The sequence below is a fragment of the Perissodus microlepis genome, chromosome 8 (genome assembly GCF_051167445.1).
Source record: "Perissodus microlepis isolate ML-2025 ecotype Zambia chromosome 8, ASM5116744v1, whole genome shotgun sequence".
Classification (NCBI taxonomy): Eukaryota; Metazoa; Chordata; class Actinopteri; order Cichliformes; family Cichlidae; genus Perissodus; species Perissodus microlepis.
Window position 1 is genome coordinate 3773552 of NC_140468.1, and position 19596 is coordinate 3793147.

A 19596-nucleotide genomic window follows, 5' to 3' on the forward strand; every position below is an offset into this window, starting at 1 on the left:
TTCACTGGATATTATTGAACTTTGGGAATTTCCCTGTTGATGCAAAAACACAACTTTCTGTCTGTCAAACTTTGTTATCTTTAACATTTTCATAGATTCAATCAAAGAAACTGGAACAAATGCTGTGTTTTTCCAACAGACAGCTTGTAACCAAGTGCCTAAAGATGCAATTTAAAACTGGTTCTTTAAAGATGGTGAGGGGGTATAAGCCAGTGTACTCCTAGTGCTGGTCTGAAGTCTGATAAATGGGGAGCACTGCACCAAGAAGAGCATCGGCATAAAATCTTTACCAAATTAAACATCTGGATTATCAAGAATGGGATTACCTGATCGATCAGAGCCCAAGTTAGCAACAACAACTGCTGGCACCAACAGGGTGCCAGTTGGTCAAAGACACAGGTGGAGGAGAGGGGGATGGCATATTTGGAACTAGTGAGAGAACATGCTGGTAGGCTCTTACATACTGTGTGTGCAAGAGCCTAGGTAGAAGGAAGTAAGGTAGGGAGTATGGCAAGCACGAAGATGCTAAGATTTGTGATCCTGAACTGTTTATCCTGAAGTGGATAAGCAGTTAAGTAAAAGGAGGTCTCAAAATTAAACAGAGCTATGATTCAGGGAATATCCTGGACGAGCCCCCACTTATCTTACAAGCCCCTTGCATGTAAAAAGCCTAGGAGACACAGTGAGTGTAAGATAAAGTATAGGCAGTACTAACTATAGACTGTGCCTCCGGACAAACCTAACCATGTGTCAAATGAATTTATTTTACAAATTTACGGTGGAGTATTTATAATTATACTACATCATTTAACATAAATAGGCAAGAAAAGAAAAAAGGAAAGAAGTTAAGGCCAGGGTCTCCAAGACCAAAATAAGCAACAAATAACCCGACTCTTTAGAGAGTAAAGAAACACATATTTCTAGGTTAAAACCAAAAAATACTAAATACAGATAAACTCCCCGGCTGGCCACAAAACAGGAGAAAAATGTGCATAATTTGCTGCCACTAACAAATAAAACACTTTACGGACACTTTTTACTGGGGCTATATACAAAGTTACACACAAAGATCTGAATACTGTTCAGCTGTGGCAGTCAGGTGTGAGAAACCTGGAACAGCAGCTCTCTTTGAAAAAGAGGCCAAAGTGTCAGTGAACGTAACCCAGGGGTCCCCAATCCCAGTCCACGAGGGCCGATGTCCCTGCAGGTTTTAGATATCACCCTGGATCAACACACCTGAATCACATGATTAGTTCATTACCAGGCCTCTGGAGAACGTCAAGACATGTTGAGAAGGTAATTTATCCATTTAAATCAGTTGTGATGGATCAAGGACATATCTAAAACCTGCAGGGACACCGGCGCTCGTGGATTGGGACTGGGACCCCTGACGTAACCGATTTGAATTTAAATTGAAACACTGGTTTGAATCAGAGCTCCTGTGGTTGGCATCGTGGTGCAGTGGGAACGATTTTACACCGGATGATCTTCTGCCACCTTTCCCATATGATCTAGCTTTGAACTGGAATGAGAGTACACTGTTGTGTGGATGAATTAATGGATATAGTATAAAGTCATTAAAGTTCATAGAATAAGTGTCAGGAACAGAAGTGAAACTGTCAGAAAGACACTGCAAACATGATCAATTATCATTTAAAAAAACTTCTTACTTCAGGACTTTATACACACAGTGACCACAGGATGGTGCTACACACACACACACACACACACACACACAAATAAGACTGGCAGCAACGCAATTATCATTTATCAGTCCCACCTGCCTTCCTGTGAATTATAATCAAATACATAGCTATGTAACCTCCAACTGCACACAGAGAAACTCAATACAAGTCAGCATTAAAACAACTCTTCTAATACATATCGATTATAGGAACGTTAAAAAAAGACTATTAGTACAGATTTCCTATTATAGAACAATAATCATTTATTAAACTTTTTTCTGGTGAAAGCACTACATGTTCATGTGTCACACCTTATCAGTCACACAACATCTGGGGCTCAAGGTGTCCCCTGAAACCTCCAACAGGCTCATTTTTTAGTTTAGTTTAGTATTCGCTTCCACATAGCAGACCTGCTAGGCCTCACCTTCGCTATTTGAAGTCACTGAACTGAACCTCACAACTCTGCTTGTGCTGTGTTTTACTGACAGTTCAATAGATCTGTGCTTCTTTCAGATATTTTAGTTCTAGTTTTAATGTTTTTATTAGTTTGTCCTTTAATTAGGTCACACTTGTCTCGGTGCACTGCAGTGTTAGTTTAAAATAGTTGATAGGTTCTTTTACTATCTTAAATCCAGTAGTCCCACCAGTGGTGACCACCCCACTGTCTGTCTGTGGTAGAAAACTTAAGAAAAGACATACCAATTTAGACATTTAGTAACAAGTATTAAAGAATTTAGTGACAATGCTTTACATTACCACATTATAGATAACGTGATTTTAGTATTGCATTACTTTGGAATACTTTATACCCAATGCTGGTAAGTTGTATTTGCTGTGAAACAACTGTCATAACAAATAATAGTGTATTACTGTACAAAATTTCCTGATTTTACAACCACTGTCAGGATGAAGTATAAAGGATTTAATATTCATTCTCTTGGTTACTCTTGGTTACCAGTCATTGCTTAAAAAAACACAGTATAACCCCGACTGACTCAATACATTAAATTAGTCATACAAATGTGTCTGCAGGAAGCACTCAAAGTCTTTACTGTAGTCAAGGTAACACCCTGCAGACGAAAATTGACCAAACAGGGTCAAACATCTCACGAGTCTCAGTCACCGCGGCCCTTTGTGTGCTTCATCTTATCACTCATTCTCAGTCGCACAAAAACTTGAAACTACATGACAAATTCATAAAAAAGCCCAAACGGAACATAACTGAAAAGAAAAATGCAGCAAAACAAAAACCATTGATCCAAACTACATGCAAACATGTACTGTAGCTTGAGACATTAATGACATTGGGCGTTTTTATCATTTTGCACCTCTCTGGCTGTGCATACAATTGGTAAACTGGCCGCATTTAGTCATTCACACAGCCCTGATGAAAGGGGCTGCTATAAATACTTTCAAGATACTGTAGAAAGGTTACTAAAGTAAAGTAATAATTGCATCATGATGCTTAAGTAACAGTTGAAACTATGCTCAATATGAAATATGCTTGTAGCATGCGTTATACAGAAAAAAAAATGGTGCTCTCAAAATTAATGCGTTGATGCAGATTAAGCCATCATCACAATTAACGCAATACAAAAAATGTAACACTATTCAACGCATCTGGAGTGCAGAATGACTCAAAATCCCTGAAATGTTTCTGTCAACGCATTTCGGGCAGTTTGTCCAAGTAGTCATGGGCAGCTGAACTGATCAACTCAATATGGAAGATGATAAACGCACATTAGCCCTCTCGATGGGAAATTTGAGTATTAAAATAATAACAAGGCAGAACAGTCGACCGACAGAAAGTATTATGCACATTTGCACAAAGTTGATTCTGTTCATCTGGATGTAGCGTTTTCAGTGGGAGAAACGTTTCGTCACTCATCCAAGTGACTTCTTCAGTCTCAGCTGACTGCAGGTTTCCCCAATCATATAAACAGTACATTTACATAATGACTGAAACCAGCCCAGTGAAGGAACGCTACATCCAGATGGACAGAATCAACTTTTGGAGATTTACCTACCTGGATGATTGAGCATGTATCAAGAAGATAAAGAAGAAATTTTCTTTTCACCGAAGCACCTCCAGCTTAAAATATCACATTCATGCGAAGCATATGTTAGCTAGGGATGCTAATAGCACTTTGGCTAAGGCGTCATCCAGCTTGCGACAAACCAGTCACAGAGCATCGGGGACTCAGTAAGTCTACCTCGGACATATTGATTGACACAATGCCAAATGGATTGCAACAAACTGCAGACCTATTGCTGAGAACATGTACTTTACTTAGCTTTGGTTCCTCGTCTCAAGGACTTGAAGAGCTGGCCACCTGACGCGGACCTTGTGTAAATTACTGTAACGTAATAGACTTGTAGTCGCCTAAACCGCCTAAACCAAGACCAAGACAAGACCAAGACCAAAACAGACCGAGTCAAGACCAAGACAAAGTCGAGACGAGACCGAGACCGAAACAAAAAAGTCTTTAAACTGCAGCCAGGTGCTGCTTCGTTTACGGGTGTCAGGCATATTTATGTGTTTTTGTCTACTGTCTCACTCATTTACTGAGTGACTCACTTGGATCCGAGACCAAGACCAAAGTCCGTTGAGACCAAGACAAGACCAAGACCACATAAAAGTGGTCTCGAGACCTCCAAATCTACCACGTAAACAAAGTGAACATGAGAGCACCCGACTGCAGACGTCAATAATGCAGCATAATGGAGTAATCTCTCGATCTTAAAGTTATAAACTGCCTCCGCAACCCAGTTAAAGTACAAAAAAACCTATTCAACAAAAATAGTGATGCTACCAGTTGGCATCACTAGTTGGCCCCCGAGCTAAGATCCTGTAGGATTTCTAGTAGCTCAGCCTTTTCTTGTTCAGCCGAGCCTCTCTGTTGCTGTGTGGACCAGCCCGTGTCAGTCACCTCTTTCACATGTCACTCACTCACTCATTCGGTGATGTACTCAGCTTTTTGATTAAAAGTTTTTCCTTGTTCCCGAATACAAATATTTTTTGAAGTATTTGTTCGAAATAAGTATTCGTAAAAACCACGTTTTTTTGTGCCTTTCAAAGCTGGATAGCGTAGTGGTAAAACTACAAACGATCCATCGCCTGGATCAACAAGGTCCACGTCAGGTGGCCTGACGAGAAGTGTGCTACTAGAACAAGAAGGCATCGGTGGGCAAGAGACGAAAATAGGGTGTTGTTGGAATGCTACTATGCAAGTAACCCTGGCAGTTACATGAATAGGATGAGGGACCTATGGAATCTTTGATACCCAACATCCACAATGACGGTGAAACAACTAGTAGCTCAGTGTTCCAACATTCAAAAGAAGGGATTGTTCTCACAGCTAGAGATTGCCGAGGTACAACACAAATGTTATGGCAAGGGGGAGCCAGGACAAACATCTATGAATACATCAAGAAGATGGCCCCAACTGACTGGGTGGGTTGTAAGATTCTAGCAGGTGGGGCATACATGGAACACCATAACCAAGTGGCTGGCCCCGAGCTAAGATCCTGTGGGACTTCCAGATACAGATGGACAAAATGGTGATGGCTAACCAACCTGGCATAGTGGTGGTAGACTAACAGAAGGAGATGGCCGTAGTGATAAATGTAGTGGTTCTGAATGACAGCAACACTATAAAGAAGGAACACAAGAAGCTCAAGAAATACCAAGGGCTCAGAGAAGAGCTCGAGAAGATGTGGAGGGTGAAGGTAACGGTGGTCCCAGTGGTAACTGGAGCACTAGGTGCAGTGACTCCCAAGCTAGGCGAGTGACTCCAACAGATCCCAGGAACAACAAAGGAGATCTCTGTCCAGAAGAGCGCAGTCCTAGGAACAGCTAAAATACTGTGCAGGACCCTCAAGCTCCCAGGCCTCTGGTAGAGGAGCTTGAAGGATAGACTGCCCGCAGGGGTGGGCGGGGAACTTTAAAAAAAATTGTTTTTACTAAAGACGCATGTATTTATAGTCCTGTTGCTCTTTTTTTGGTCATTTACCATTTCTTTTTGGTCACTTTGTGCTCCATTTGTATTTGGTTCTCATTGTTTGCACCTCTTATTTGTACTTTTGTATGTTTATGCAGTAATTCTGCTTTTGTATTGTCATTCTGCAATTATTTGTTGGGTCACAGCAATCTGTAATCCCTCTTTGTGTTTTTAGTCATAATATGTGTCTAAATGTGAACTGCTGGGCTGATGGACTGGTAACTTTTCAGCTTTCTCACTTCCAGTTTTTGCATGTTGGGACAAGCTGCGGATTCAAACAGCAAGGACAAACAAATATTTAAACATCCAGACCTTTAAAAAAGGGTGTGTTGAATTCATTTGTGTCCATGAATCATGAAACTGTTGCAAGAATGTTAAATCTCCTGTGAAGAGACAGACTGTGGAAAAAAAAACAAAGAAAAGCAGAATTTCATGTCAGCTGCAAAGATGGACTGGTTTGGGTGGTTTAAGGATCGTGAGGTTTTGGGTGCAACTCTTCACTCGTTACCAGACTCGCAGGTACATGTGAAGTGATCACATACTGTTTGATTGAAAGCAGAGAGAAAGAGAAAGGCACGCCCACTTAACTGAAGCTCATGTGTTAGGTGTGACAGAGAGGGCGTGACTTTAAACTCATCTCCAAATCGAAGTCCGACCTGTTTTCAGAGGACTCTCTGCCATCCTGTGTGTGTCACCTAACGCGAAGTAAGTGCTCATTTCTGCAGGTGTTTTTGTCAATTTGTGAAATTAGTGAATACAGATATTTAATAGGGACTTTTTGGCTATATGTAATGTTTCGTGTTTACTTCATCTTCAGATCATATTCCAGTGTTTATTTCAGCAGGACAGCTAAAGAATTTCATGACAGAGCTTTGCTGCACTTTGCACGGCTCACACCTGTTTTTCTTGTAGCCGTTACCAGCAGTCGCCACCATGCCCGAGAATGCAGAGGCCCACTCCACCACTCTTACCACCAATCGCAATTGCACCATGGAAATCACCAACATCACCACCGCCTACTGCCTCGTCAACCCAAAGTAACAGAGCCCAAACTATTTCTCTTTTACTCCAGCATAAAGTATCTGATTTATTTGCTTATGTAAGAGAGCATTTATTGTTTGCAGTTAAACAAAAAAAAAAGACATTTATCTTTTAAAATTTCAATGCCCGTGTGATGCAAAATTATCAAACGTCAGACAAAAAGACCCGTCTATCACTCTTTAACACAAGTTATTTCTGCCATCCATCATTTGTTAATTTGTATCCTTGTGGTTTCTTGTGTCTGCGTTTTAATTGTAACCAATATTTTTTATTGATGTGTAAAAAATGGCCAGAATGATATTTGCATGTCCTTTGATATTTAAACATTAGTCCTGTTGAGTCTGTAGTTGATGAGCTTGCACCACCTCCAGCAGCGCCAGTGTTAAATGTCTGATGGCATCAACAGTCAGGAGGATATTGCACAGTTGACTGTTTTTACATCGAGGTGCATTAATAAACCTTTGATCGTTTCCTCTGCCCTCCTGCCTTTCAGGGTTCACATGGAAAGTGGCTTCGCCCACAGCCCTCCGCAGCCCACCGTGCGCACCACTAAGACAGAGGTGTGCTCTTTCACCAAGGATGACAACACAGCATCGGGTGCTGCGGGTGTGCTGACCTATGACCTGTTTGACATGCGCAACCGCCGCTGCGATGGCATTGTGGCCATCATGTTCTCCGTGCCGTTCGACTACAACTTCTACAAGAACTGGCTCGGCGTGGGCGTCCTTGATAAATCGAGAGCTGTCGACAGTAAGTTGTTCGACTACATGTACAACGACAAGAACTGCAGCGACTTTGTCCGCTACGAGGCCAAAGGCTCAGGGCTGGTGTACAGAGGCAAGACGGTGGATGTGAGGGCATGTATGTCCGATGAGGGCAAAGCTATTGTTAAACTGGAGCTGTATGACAGGATGGGCTAAAGAGTCTGGTTGTATTAGGTGTGAGAATAAAATGTTCACAAACAAATGTGTCGAGTGTATTTGCTGATATTCCTGAAAACCAAAGTGCAAGTTGTCATCCTTATGATTTAGAGGTGCTTTAAACAAATAAAAAACAATTCAACTGAGTTGTTGTCCTCTGTGTTTCTTTGTTCAATCTAAAAATAAATTGTTGGACATGACTACAAATGTTTGCATGCAAAAGTGAATAAAAATGTAGCTAATCATTCTCAACCCTTAACACAGCCTGTGACTTATCCCACTATTTTCCAGTTATTTACCGTGGAATTTCTTCTAAAGTTAGGGTTTAAGTTCACTGCTGACAACACTTCCTGCTTACTAATGGTACGACGGAACAAAAGAGTATAAAACTGCAAAAAATACTATAAGTATTTTAAAAATAATGAGTGTTTTAAAAGGGAGTTGGGATCATCATTAGTTCTTTCTCAAATTGTAGTCTTTACTTTTATCTTACTATCTAACTTATTATCTCATCCTTAAGATGTCGTTTTCACTGTTGTGAGCCATCGTTATGAAGCTAATATAAAAGTTTTAAAATGATATAGTATTGAATAAGTGTCCTAACCTCCCCAAAAGTATTAAGGATGCATGCTTTATTCTAGAGCATCCTAATCTCTAATCTAAACACTATTTCCCTGTAAAATCATCAGGTGTTCATCTCCTGTTCACTTCCTGCTGCTCCTGTAATCTGCTCTGCACAGTCACACAAATACAGACCAATAACATTACCCTCCTGTGGTATTTTGTTTTGTCATTGCATGTAATTTTATTGAGTTATTTAATATATCTTTTTAATAAGTTATGTTTAATGTTTAGTGCCTATTGCCACATCTTTTCTTATCTTGACAAGGATGAATAACTCTTCCTGTTCTTCCAATGGGATTACACAGTACTATTAGGAGTGCAGGGTCTATTATAAAGTATTATGACCTCTCCTTATCGGAATTTTTTACGTTTAAAGTTAATTTTCTTGTTGGTTTGGTGAATAGGTTATTCATCAACCTTTCAACAGACTTGTTTCAAACTGTCTAAGCCCTCTGCAGAGACGAAGCATGTTTATTTAAAGAAAAGGTGTAGTGCAGAAAAATCCCACAAACCTCAACAAACCAGTTCGTAGTTTCACAAATTGACAGCAGTGTGAGAACAAAAAGACTACAGTTATCCTGTGCTGTTGTTGTTAGCGACACCCTTTGCTTTACACCTCTGCAGACATGCGATGGGAAGTGACATGGGAGCTGGATGCATGCTTATGGGTGGAGACACCTTTGGGTGCAACGCATTCCCCGACGAGACTCATGTAAGAGCTGAACTCAGTGTCTCAAATCTGTCCAAGCTCGAGTCAGCTACGTACCAGTGATCCCGACAGGTAAGACGCTTCATTCCTGCTCAGTTATTTGAGGGTTTCAGATGGATTTGCATTTTTATTTCAATTGGTTAAACTCATTCACAGATCTGCAGTTTACACTTCTGTTCTGTCTGTCACAGCCTTTACAAGCCACACCATGAGTGAATCTGCAGAAGCTTTGGCTGCCGCTGTCGAAAGCCGAAGGAACGTCACCATAGAGATCACTAACCTCACCAACAACTACTGCCTGATTGACCCTAAGTATGTCCAAAATAAATGCACTTTTGCTCACTTTGTCTGTACAGATTAAAGTTAGAATATGCTTTAGGTGCAGCTTGACAAATATCCAGTTAGGAAAATTCTTTTTCAAATTTTGCCTCCTGCTTTCATTTTTTCCTCACTTTTGCTGCTGTTAAAAATTAAAGGCTTTTCCTGGAAAGTGGCAGCTGCCGCAGCCCCCCACAACCGACTGTACGTCCACAAAAGACTGAAGTGTGCAACTTCGGCAAGGGCAAAGCCAAAGCCAGTGGGGCAGTGGGCGTGCTGACCTACGACCTGTTCAAGAGGGAGCTCAACAGAGCCGATGAGACACTCGCTATAATGTTCTCTGTGCCATATGACTATAACATGTACAAGAACTGGTTTGCCTTGGGAATCTACAAGAAGGGCAAAGAGTGCAATGAGAGCCTGTTCAGAGAGATGTATTACAACAAAGAGCAGGTGGGATTCGTGCGGGCGGAGGCCAAAGGCTCCGACCTCACCTTTGAGGGCGGGAGCCTGGACATCAAGGGTACCATGTCCCCCCTGGGCAGGGCCATCATGAAGGTGGAGATCTGGGACAAGCTCTTCACTCCCCACATGCAGCAATCTTACTGAGTTGTTGATTCATGTTTGTCAGATTAAACCTGCTTGAAACACCACCGTGTAGCCAACTGTACACCTGTGCTACTGTATTACCTGTAAATGCAATAAATTCTTACTAGTCTGATGTGATAAAAAGTGTCAGTGATCATTTGACATGAAATACACACAATGACAAACCAGTTGGGTTTAACTTGTGGAGCAGGTGACCAGTGTTGGGTAAGTTACTTTAAATTAGTAACTTAGTTACATTACTAGTTACTTCCATCAAAAGTAACTCAGTTACTTCAAGTTACTCGTTACTTTCAAAGTAACTAGTTACTAGGGAAAGTAACTTTGGTTTTACTCAGACTTCTCTTGTTAATGTGTTGCTAACTGGATATCCAGCAAGAGTGCCAGTCTTCTAGCTTGCTTACTTGCCACAAGTGCACTGTGCCACCTACCAAAGGAAAAAGTAATGTGCATATTTCCACGAGAGAAATCCCACACCTGGACCGTCGTTGACCGCCGCCATGATTCTAGCCTACGTTACAGCGTCATGTGCGCTTTTTACATCCAACACAAAAACTGCAGTCGTGGTGCTTTTGATTGTACTCAGAACTCAGAAATTCTGCCTTCCGAATAGGAAGATGTAGGTAACACCAGACTGCAGATGAGCTGCATACAGGGCTGTACTGGGACAAAAAAATCAGCCCGGGCATTTTGACTAGAGACAAAGCCTTTGAATGAAAATAAACACTGTTGTGACAGTGATGTACACCGTCTTGATGGTATATATGTATCAATCTATCAATCATTTGTTGTAAGACTCAGATAATTATTTATTAAAAGCTAGACATTTTAAATGAGAATAAGAAAGTATTTCTTTGTGCCCCCCTTTCCCTGTTAATGCCCTACCTGGCCCCCTGGCAACACTTTGCTAGATCCGCCCCTGCACAGTTACCAGCTGTCAGCTACATAAAAAAAGGATCCTGATGTTATTTATCTCTCAGAAACAGTTCATAACTCCCCTTCAACTCATTCATGTCACCTAAAAGGTAAACCTGTTTCTCCATCACAGCTCTGATGATTCAGTAAGGACATCTCCTGGTTTCATCTGCATGTTTCCCTCTCACCAGATATACAAACCGACATCATGACCAGCAGCTTTACAGCTGTGGCTCCAGCAAACATCAGCTGATACTAGAAATTAATATTAAATAAATTCTAACAACAGCTGATCAAACGTGCTGCTGTTGTTTAACGCGACATCCGCTGGTTTCCTCTTTCTGGCGCAAAGTGGACGTTAAATAAACAAGAGGGAAAAGCCAATCAGCTGATCATTGATCAGTTTCATGATTAAAGTAGCAACAGGAGAGGGAGGGGAGAGAATGAGAGAAGAAGAGGCAGCTGTGCAGCAAAGACAAAGAATAACTCCAGCTTTGTGCCTTTTTCATTGTAGCTGAAGTCCGGGACAAACTGTTCCTTTTCACCTAAATACGAAACGCGTAATATTTTCTCTGAATACGAGACGATTCCGTTTTTAGGGAACGGTTGGCAACTCTAATAATTAACCGTATGAACAAAATAAAGTTCAACATCAGTAACATAGCACCACCCAGCTGTATAGAAACCCCGTCATGCTAGCTAGCACGCAGTACGAAAAAGTCAGCACAACGAAAATAAACTCCAACTAAACTTGGTTCATATCTGACCCAGATGGACTGCAGGTCATAACTTCTTACCTGAAGATCAGTTCACCTGACACTCGGACGGACGGCCGCCTCGGGTCTCTCCTCTTGCCTCCCTTTTCCTTCATCCACCTGCTGCTTCCACCACTTGCTAATGTTATTGAATCTGTGGAAGCTCCGCGAGAGCCACCACACGAAGTAACGAATAACGAGCCTATCTAAATCCCAGTAACGAGTAACGCGTTCCTGATTTTGGCATAATAACTAGTTACCGTGTTCGTTACCACAATAATAACGTAGTTACTGTAACGCGTTACTTAATAACGCGTTAGTCCCAACACTGCAGGTGACTGAGTCTGTTACTCATTACTTTGATTGGGGCATGAAGTACAAACAAAACCAGCAGGTTTGGGAAGTAATTCATTACAGTTACTCAAGTACTGTGTTAGAATATAATTTTAAGAGTCAAGCTTTACATTTTTAATCATCTGTGGAATTTTACAACATTTTGATTCAGACAGTGGAAGCTGATTTAGGACACAAACACTGCAGCAATGAAAATCTTTTCTATATCGATTTATTATAGTTTCTGTCATTTGCAGGTGCACATATTAACACATACTATGTGCTGTTAGATAAATCGGATATACTTTATGCACCCAAAAGGGAAAATTAGGACATTCCAATTTCTCAATAGTAAAAAATAAAAGAACAATATGTAGTAATATAGATGTTGCATGTAAGAGTTGGAGTCATTGGCACTTTTTCCTTTTGGGGCAAAGATATAGAAGTTATAGATCAGGTTATGAAAAGTTTTCTTTGATACTTCAAGTATATTTGGCTAACAAAACATCTGTGCTCTACTTTGGTAGGAATGTGCATTGTTGTTTAGTACCCGAGTAGTTCTTACACCACTGATCATTATTAGTTATTTAGTGAATCAGAATCAGAATCAGAATTAGTTTGATACATACATACAACTTCAGCCGAAATGTGCAGCTACATGTATTGCACAAGGACACCACCTAGTGGTTTAAAGTGTTTTGTGCATACTTGAACTCAGCGGCAGCGCGTTGTGTATGAATCATTTCAGTAGTGGTCATTAATATTTGCACTTTGTGTTATTCTCCTCACAGAAATGTGTATATAAACAGCATTTATGTATCATTTATGTATTTTCTGTGAGGTCTGATCCGGTGCACTGCTCATAAAACACACTAACAACAGTATTGAATCTGTCCTTCAAGTACATCTCGAGTGTTTCCAGGGACATTTTTCTCACATCATATCCCCTGAATTGTTTCTTAACCGTCTTATCAACAGGCACAATCTCCTCGCTGCTGTTGGGGTCGTTGCGTCCGATGCCCGCGTACGTGGGAAAGGCGTCGGTTAGCTCTTTTGGAAGACTTTGGTTGTACTTTGGACAGCAGTAGGCAGACCACATATACTCAGGCACCGCCACGCGGTGATTCTTGAGCCAGTGCTCGTCATTGCGGTAGGGGATGATGCCCGTCACGACGTAGGCATCTCCGAGACAGTAGGTTGCTAAGGTGTGATTCACACTGTGCTCCAGAAGTTCCCAAGGCCCATCATTAGAGCCCTTCTTTTGGGGAACCACGTTGGTGAGGGTGAAGGTGGAAGAGCGGGTGTCGTGGCTCATGTGGTGGAGGCTGGGGTTCAGGTGGCCACGGGAGTAGGTGGAGTTGATGTAGTCCAGCTGCACTGCCTGGCTCTCCACGATGTTCTGATCCAGAGGGCCTGGGGGGAACTGTTCCATGTTGCCATCTCCCCCTGGGTAGGCTAACTGTTTATCAGCAAAGGAAGAAACGGGGTTTTATTACAGACTTTACACTTCACTGATTTCACAAATGACTTTAAGCTGTTCGGCTAAAATGTTGTCGACACTCCTAAAGCTGCATTTGTACTATTATCAGCAATGCTTCAACGGAAATACCAGGACTATGCTTTAAACTTAACCACCCGGTCATTACCAGTCCACCTACGGTTGAGAGGGATTTGTCCTAGCCTCATGCTAAATAAGCAAATATTCACAAAATAAAAGATGCTAAGTTATGAAGTTTATTTTGGCATTGCCACTTGATACTGCCTTTAGTCCAAGACTATAAACATGTTTTCAGTGTGGCCTTCACTTATATGTCACTTTTTTTTACTCTGGGACTAGACAGGACATCAAGCAAGTGTCCTGTTAAAAATCCTTAAACTGACCAATCAGCAGAAATTAGCAGAAAGCTATGGCTCCACAAGTTGATTCTGTTCATCTGAATGTAGCGTTTTCAGTGGGAGAAATGTTTCTTCACTCATCCAGGTGACTTCTTCAGTCTCAGCTGACTGCAGGTTTCCCCAATCTTATAAACAGTACATTTGCATAATGACTGAAACCAGCCCACTGAAGAAACAATGGGTCCAGCCCATTGTTTCTCCCACTGAAAACGCTACATCCAGATGAACAGAATCAACTTTTGACGCAACTTGGAGACGCAGAATGCTAAGGGTTTTTGCGCAATGTCAGCGTCCTAATTACAGAAACTACAGAAGCATTGCTTTATATTATTATCATTGCTGTATTTACTAAAGTAAGATCGTTTTTTTTCTAGAAGCAGGTGTAAAAAAACTTATTTTACATATTTAGCTCCAATCGCTCCTTCTCATTGAGAAGTGCTCTTGCTAGTGCCCCCTGCTGTTTGTCCGGATAAACTGCAGCCCATTTCTGTACATTCAGAAGTGTGAAATGCAAAGCAGATCATCACACTGAAAAATCAAAAGTGGGGACATAAATTAGGCAAATAGAGTCTCAATTTCATTTCCGCCTTTGACTAATCAGAGGAACAGGGGGGTTTCCGTTTAGGGTGGAGGAGTGGGGTATCTCCTGCTGCACATGTGGCGCTTACTATGTTTATTGTCCAAAGAACTTTCAGGCTTTTTGTCATTTTATTAGTTGGGATGAGAAATCTTAACACTTTTATTTATTCATATCACACGGCCTTTAACAGGATGTCGTGGAAAGTTTTCTTGATATAAACATGTCAGGGTCCTGGGTCCCATGACCCAGCATGTTTAGTTCTTTGTGATTTTTTGTATTATTGTACTTGTGTGAGTTATTCTATGGTTTCTAGTTTCGATCCCTTGCCCTTCATGTTTCTCTGTGTCCCCTCTGTTCTGTGTACGTCTGTGTCTGCATGTTTGAGTTTCCCTCTGTGTCTTTCGGTTCTTAGAGTCCTTTGCCTTATGGTTTATGTCTCTGTGTTTCTTAGTTGCTGTCTCCACCGTGTTAAGTTCGCGTCTCTGTGTGATACTTCCTGTTTTACTTTGAAGGTCCGTGTCTTATGTGAATGCATCCTGCTTTGCTTGTCTCGTCAGTCCTGATTTCTCCCAGCTGTGCCCTCCTTCTGTGTCTCATTCCCCTCGTTACTTCCCAGTGTATTTAAACCCTGTGTTTCTCTGAGTCTGTGTCGTGTCGTCCCTCATGCTGTGTGGAGCTCCCTGTGTCTCACTGTGAGTTTTAGTTTGTTGTTTCCCAGTTTAGTTTGTATGTTTTTTCCTGCCAGCCAATAAATCTGTGACTTTGAGTTAACACCTTGAGTCTGAGTGCCTGCATTTTGGGTCCACATCTCCTGCCTGCCACACAGCGTTTCATGACAAAACAGTCAAAGGGTTACAACCACCACCCCTACTTCCTTACAGTCTCACATATTGAGCCAGTGTTGGATATTTTTGACATAGTCTGCATTATAAAAGCGAGAGAGTGTCCTACAAGAAATACGTGGCACAAAAAAAGAAAAAAAAATGAAGTGTTACATCCCCCTTTTCAACCTGTTAACTGTACCGTTAAACAGATATGGCCCAAAAGTTTGGAAGTAGCACAAAATTTGAGTTTCAAACACTTTAACACTTCAGTTTTTATTCATTTATTTCTCTTTATTCACGTTTTAGTATGGCCAGTCCTCAGAAAGTGATCAGTTTGCAGCACTAATAAAGGCAGGATCAGTCAGGGTTTACCTTTGACACTGATCTCAGCCATGCCACAGAAAAATGTCCTGTTAAAAATCCTTAAACTGACCAATCTGCAGAAATTAGCAGAAAGCTAAAGCTCCACAAGTTGATTCTGTTCATCTGGACGTAGCGTTTTCAGTGGGAGAAACGTTTCGTCACTCATCCAAGTGACTTCTTCAGTCTCAGCTGACTGCAGGTTTCCCCAATCTTATAAACAGTACATTTGCATAATGACTGAAACCAGCCCACTGAAGGAACAAGGAGAAAGGTCAATACTGCAAATGCTGACTGTTTGCATTAATTTGATTTATTTTTCAGTAAAAGTTTGACTTTTGGCCTTGACTTTACTGCATGTGAAAATAGGATTAGATAAGCGTACAAAGAGCATCACATAACATAACAAAAACAAACTTCACAAGAGGAAGTTGGGAAAAGCAGCATTCAAATGAAATATTTGTTCTTCTGCTTCCGCTCACTCCAACTCTACCAAACCATCACAATCATTTTATTTTGCCTTCCCCATTTAACTCTTGTGTGACTCTTATATTTTGGGGTTTTACAGTGGAACACACATTTTGTGTGTAGTCCAGTAAATTTTTTATCAAATTTCTCCTTGTGGGACGATTAAAGGATTTACCAAGTCATCTTTTATCTCGTTCAAACATGCAGTGTCAAAAATATTGTCATGTCAAAAGTACCAGCCAGCGCTATAGTAATTATGTCAACAGTCAACTTCCTCCCATAAACCAAATTCCTCTTGCCGCACATGCTCGAAAATCACATGATTTTCGCTGGCATGTCAACACACTTGGAGCGGTTAACAGTTCTGAGACGTGAACTGTGCGGCGTGTTTGCACGCAGAGCTGACACAGCACAAAGTCTAAGTTCTGCTTAAACTCGCTTTTTTTCTTTTAGTTTAGTTTTTGTGTTTTGTTTTTGTTTTTTACTTTGGCTTGTTTCCATTCCAGCTTCAATAATCACCATAGTGCATGCTATCTATTACTTCTGTTGTTCTTTTTAATATAAATACACACGGATTATTCAAACTCTCACCTGTGGCTCAAACTTCCAGGATGCTGAGGGTCTCTTTCCCGCAGGTACTGTGTACAAATAGGCGGAAAACCAGGGCGAGCGGCGGGGTCGGCTATACAGGGTGGCGAACCGATACTTGTTGATAAAACGCTGGCAGATCGGCGTCCCTGCCAGACCCTTAGGGGGCCAAGACCTGTAAAAGAACTGCAGGCACGGAGTGAAGGTCCCGACATCCGCAGCGCACAGCGAGCAGCCTGCAGCAAAGAGCAGGGCGAGCAGAGCGCACAAACGAGGCATTTTACCGGTGGCGAAGCGCGTCTCTTTAACCTCCCAGAGCCTTTTCATACATTCACACAAAGACGCGATGCCCGGTGGTTTTTCCCTTTAGATCAACACGTGACCTCCTTAAAGCAGAAACAGTTTCAGTGATAAAAAAAAAGAAGGAAATAGGATTACAGAATCTGTCCACCGTGTCAGCGCCATCTTAGTGAATTCCAGCTGATGTAGAACATCTGTTCAACCATGTCAGCGTTTATTTGTGACGTTGTATTTAACAAGAAGTACAAAAAAATTTTCATAAAAGCGTAAATTAAAATAAGAACACGAAACACCTCATTGCTGGACACAGGTAGAGAATAGTTTTAAGTGTGTCTGGGTTGGAGGTATGGGATGTTGGATTGGCACATCAAAAAAAAAATAATTTTTTAGGACAAATTCTAAAGTCTCATTAGAGCCACCATCACACAGTAGAAACAACAGTTAAACCCGCGAACTTTACTTTGCAAAGAAATCAACAACTCCTCAAGACAGCAAGTGATTGATGTGTAATGATCAGCTCTTCATAGTGATAAACGTAAATATTTTATGGAGTGAGCCCAGTCTTCAGCAGGGACTGCAGGTGTTAAAGAGCAGCTGTATTTGACCCCGTGGGAATCAAAATGGCTCTTGTCATGGCTGACTGAGCACCTTGGGCACTATTCTGTGAAAGTCTTAAAAGAAACCTTAAAAAGTCGGACCAGGTCTCATTTACATTTCGCTTTCAGCAACAGACAAGAGTGAATGGACACAGATTGACCTTATTAATGCTGTGAGCTGCTCAGTTATAAGATCATCCAACCAAATCTGCCATGTTGCTAACTTTTCTGACTGCAGCCACTTACAGTAAACTGTGCTTTCTTTCCATTAGACTGTTAATAATCAATAACAGGCTATTAATAAGAACTTCAGCATTCACTGTCATATATAAAGTACTAATGAGGACAAAATTATCAACCTTTCCAATGAAGAGCTTCGTTAATTGATAAAATATTTTCAACACAGCACTTCTAAAAATACTAGTTTTCTTTCAAAAACTTCAATAATTTGTATTTATTTATACACAATAACAGAATTATTTCAGAAAAACAAAAACTACCATGATCAATATAATCAGGCCTCAGGAGATTGAACCATGACAAAAACCACTGCTGTTCAATGATGCGCTTTGACTTGGTAATGTTCAAAGCTTGTAAAATCAGTCAGTCTGAGCGTTACCTAAAAATGTTCTCACAGAATAAAAAACCCACCAAGGGTTTGAGCTATAGCATGAAAAAGCTTTATGCCAAAAACAAAAGACATCAGTTTAGACTCAAGAAAAAGAATCGTTGACACCCACAAAGCAGAAAATGGATATATAAAATTATCTCAGTGTTTCCAAGTGTCAAGAACTGAAATAAGATGTATCAAAATCAAGAGCCACATAGTACAGAACACGCCTGGCAGAGGGAGGAAGTGCAAGATTTCAAAGACTGAAAGAAAATTAGTGAGAAATGTGTCTAAAGTCCCCAGAACAACTTCAGAGACAGTGGTGCATGACTTAGCCCACTGTAGCCTCAAAGATGACAATGTCTAGAACCCTGAACAGTAATAGACTGTCAGGTTGCAGACCAAGAAAAACTCAGCTTCTGTAGAAGAGACACCTTCAAGCCAGACTGAAGTATGTGGACAACCTGGAGAAGAGAGTTGAAACTGGAGACCTTTGCTGCTTATTCTTGGAGAAAGAAGGCAGAGGTGTACAAACCAAATAAAAAGGGTGAAACACAGTTGTGGAAGTATTATGCTGTGGCGATGCTTCAGTAGTGGGAACTGGGAATCTTGTAAAGGTGGCGGGAATCATGAAAAGGAAGGATGTGAAAGTTGAACTTTCTTGACTGGCCTACACAAAGCCCTGACCTGAGTCCTACTGAAAAACTGTGGGGTGACTAAAGTCCATGCCATAAGAACTTCAAATATGGAGGAGTTTGAGAGGTTGAAGAAAGAAGAATAGGCTGGGATTGCTCAGTATGTAAGACTTGCTGAAAACGACAACAAATGATTGTGGGCTGTTATCCAGTAAAAAGGTTACACAACTCCCTATTAGCAGCAGGGAGGCTAAGAATTGGGACCCTGGTATTTTTTGTGAAATAATTTAGCTTCTGTCTGCAAAGTTAAATAATATGAGCATCCAAAATGAAACTTGGATGTTTGGAAGAGCTGTGGCTGTTTGCTGCTCATTTGTGAGTTGTGACTGTGAGTCCAAATTAAAATTAAGGATATATTTAAGATCCACACGCCTCCCACCTTATGCAACACAATAATCAGGATTTGGGTTCTTTTCTTATGTAATCTGAAGTTGAGCTCCCCTCTTCCACACTAGTCTGGAAGTACTTTTCTCCACACGCTCAAGGATTGAAGGTAGGTTCATACGCCCTATGCTTCACATTAATAGTTAATTGAATCAAAATGCTTACTTAGCAACTGTCATGCAGACAGGAAACAGAATACAAGGGTGTGTGTCTTCTTTGGTGTTCTTTTAGCTTATTAGAAAGTCCCTGCTACACGCAGATGATGAGATTAGAGACTGCAGGCAGGACATACCCCCCACTGGACGGTGATTTGTTGCAACATTTCATGTTAACTGGTTTGGACAGTGTAGCTGTGTGTGTATGTGTCTTATTATGGCAAAATGTCATC

General features: G+C 41.1%; 3 protein-coding genes across 4 annotated transcripts; 2 read left to right on the forward strand and 1 right to left on the reverse strand.

Moving 5' to 3' along the window:
- The first annotated feature begins 6311 nt into the window (after window positions 1-6311).
- On the forward strand, window positions 6312-7787 carry LOC146381136 (uncharacterized). The gene is made up of 3 exons (XM_084938650.1): window positions 6312-6391; window positions 6599-6723; window positions 7221-7787. The coding sequence occupies exons 2-3, from the start codon at window positions 6620-6622 to the stop codon at window positions 7645-7647; spliced, it is 531 nt and encodes a 176-aa protein (XP_084794776.1). The 5' UTR covers window positions 6312-6391; window positions 6599-6619; the 3' UTR covers window positions 7648-7787.
- Window positions 7788-8950: 1163 nt separating this feature from the next.
- On the forward strand, window positions 8951-10015 carry LOC146381137 (DELTA-actitoxin-Afr1e-like). 2 transcript variants are annotated; one of them, XM_084938652.1, is made up of 3 exons: window positions 8951-9052; window positions 9172-9292; window positions 9457-10015. In XM_084938652.1, the coding sequence occupies exons 2-3, from the start codon at window positions 9189-9191 to the stop codon at window positions 9905-9907; spliced, it is 555 nt and encodes a 184-aa protein (XP_084794778.1). In that variant the 5' UTR covers window positions 8951-9052; window positions 9172-9188; the 3' UTR covers window positions 9908-10015. The 2 variants fall into 2 exon arrangements, with proteins under 2 accessions (XP_084794778.1, XP_084794779.1); XM_084938653.1 differs by having other exon boundaries at window positions 8961-9052; window positions 9182-9292.
- A 2108-nt stretch (window positions 10016-12123) lies between these two features.
- Window positions 12124-17087, reverse strand: LOC146381138 (endonuclease domain-containing 1 protein-like). Its single transcript, XM_084937070.1, has 2 exons — window positions 16627-17087; window positions 12124-13366 (listed from the first exon to the last, which is right to left on the reverse strand). Exons 1-2 carry the CDS (start codon window positions 16948-16950, stop codon window positions 12731-12733), a joined length of 960 nt encoding a protein of 319 aa, XP_084793196.1. The 5' UTR covers window positions 16951-17087; the 3' UTR covers window positions 12124-12730.
- Window positions 17088-19596: the final 2509 nt, after the last annotated feature.

Coding starts and splice junctions, on each gene's coding strand:
- LOC146381136 (XM_084938650.1), top strand. CDS start 6,620: ATGCCCGAGAATGCAGAGGCCCACTCCACCACTCTTACCACCAATCGC. Junction 6,724..7,220: donor TACTGCCTCGTCAACCCAAA/GTAACAGAGCCC, acceptor CCTGCCTTTCAG/GGTTCACATGGAAAGTGGCT.
- LOC146381137 (XM_084938652.1), top strand. CDS start 9,189: ATGAGTGAATCTGCAGAAGCTTTGGCTGCCGCTGTCGAAAGCCGAAGG. Junction 9,293..9,456: donor TACTGCCTGATTGACCCTAA/GTATGTCCAAAA, acceptor TAAAAATTAAAG/GCTTTTCCTGGAAAGTGGCA.
- LOC146381138 (XM_084937070.1), bottom strand. CDS start 16,950: ATGAAAAGGCTCTGGGAGGTTAAAGAGACGCGCTTCGCCACCGGTAAA. Junction 13,367..16,626: donor CCTGGAAGTTTGAGCCACAG/GTGAGAGTTTGA, acceptor GCTGATAAACAG/TTAGCCTACCCAGGGGGAGA.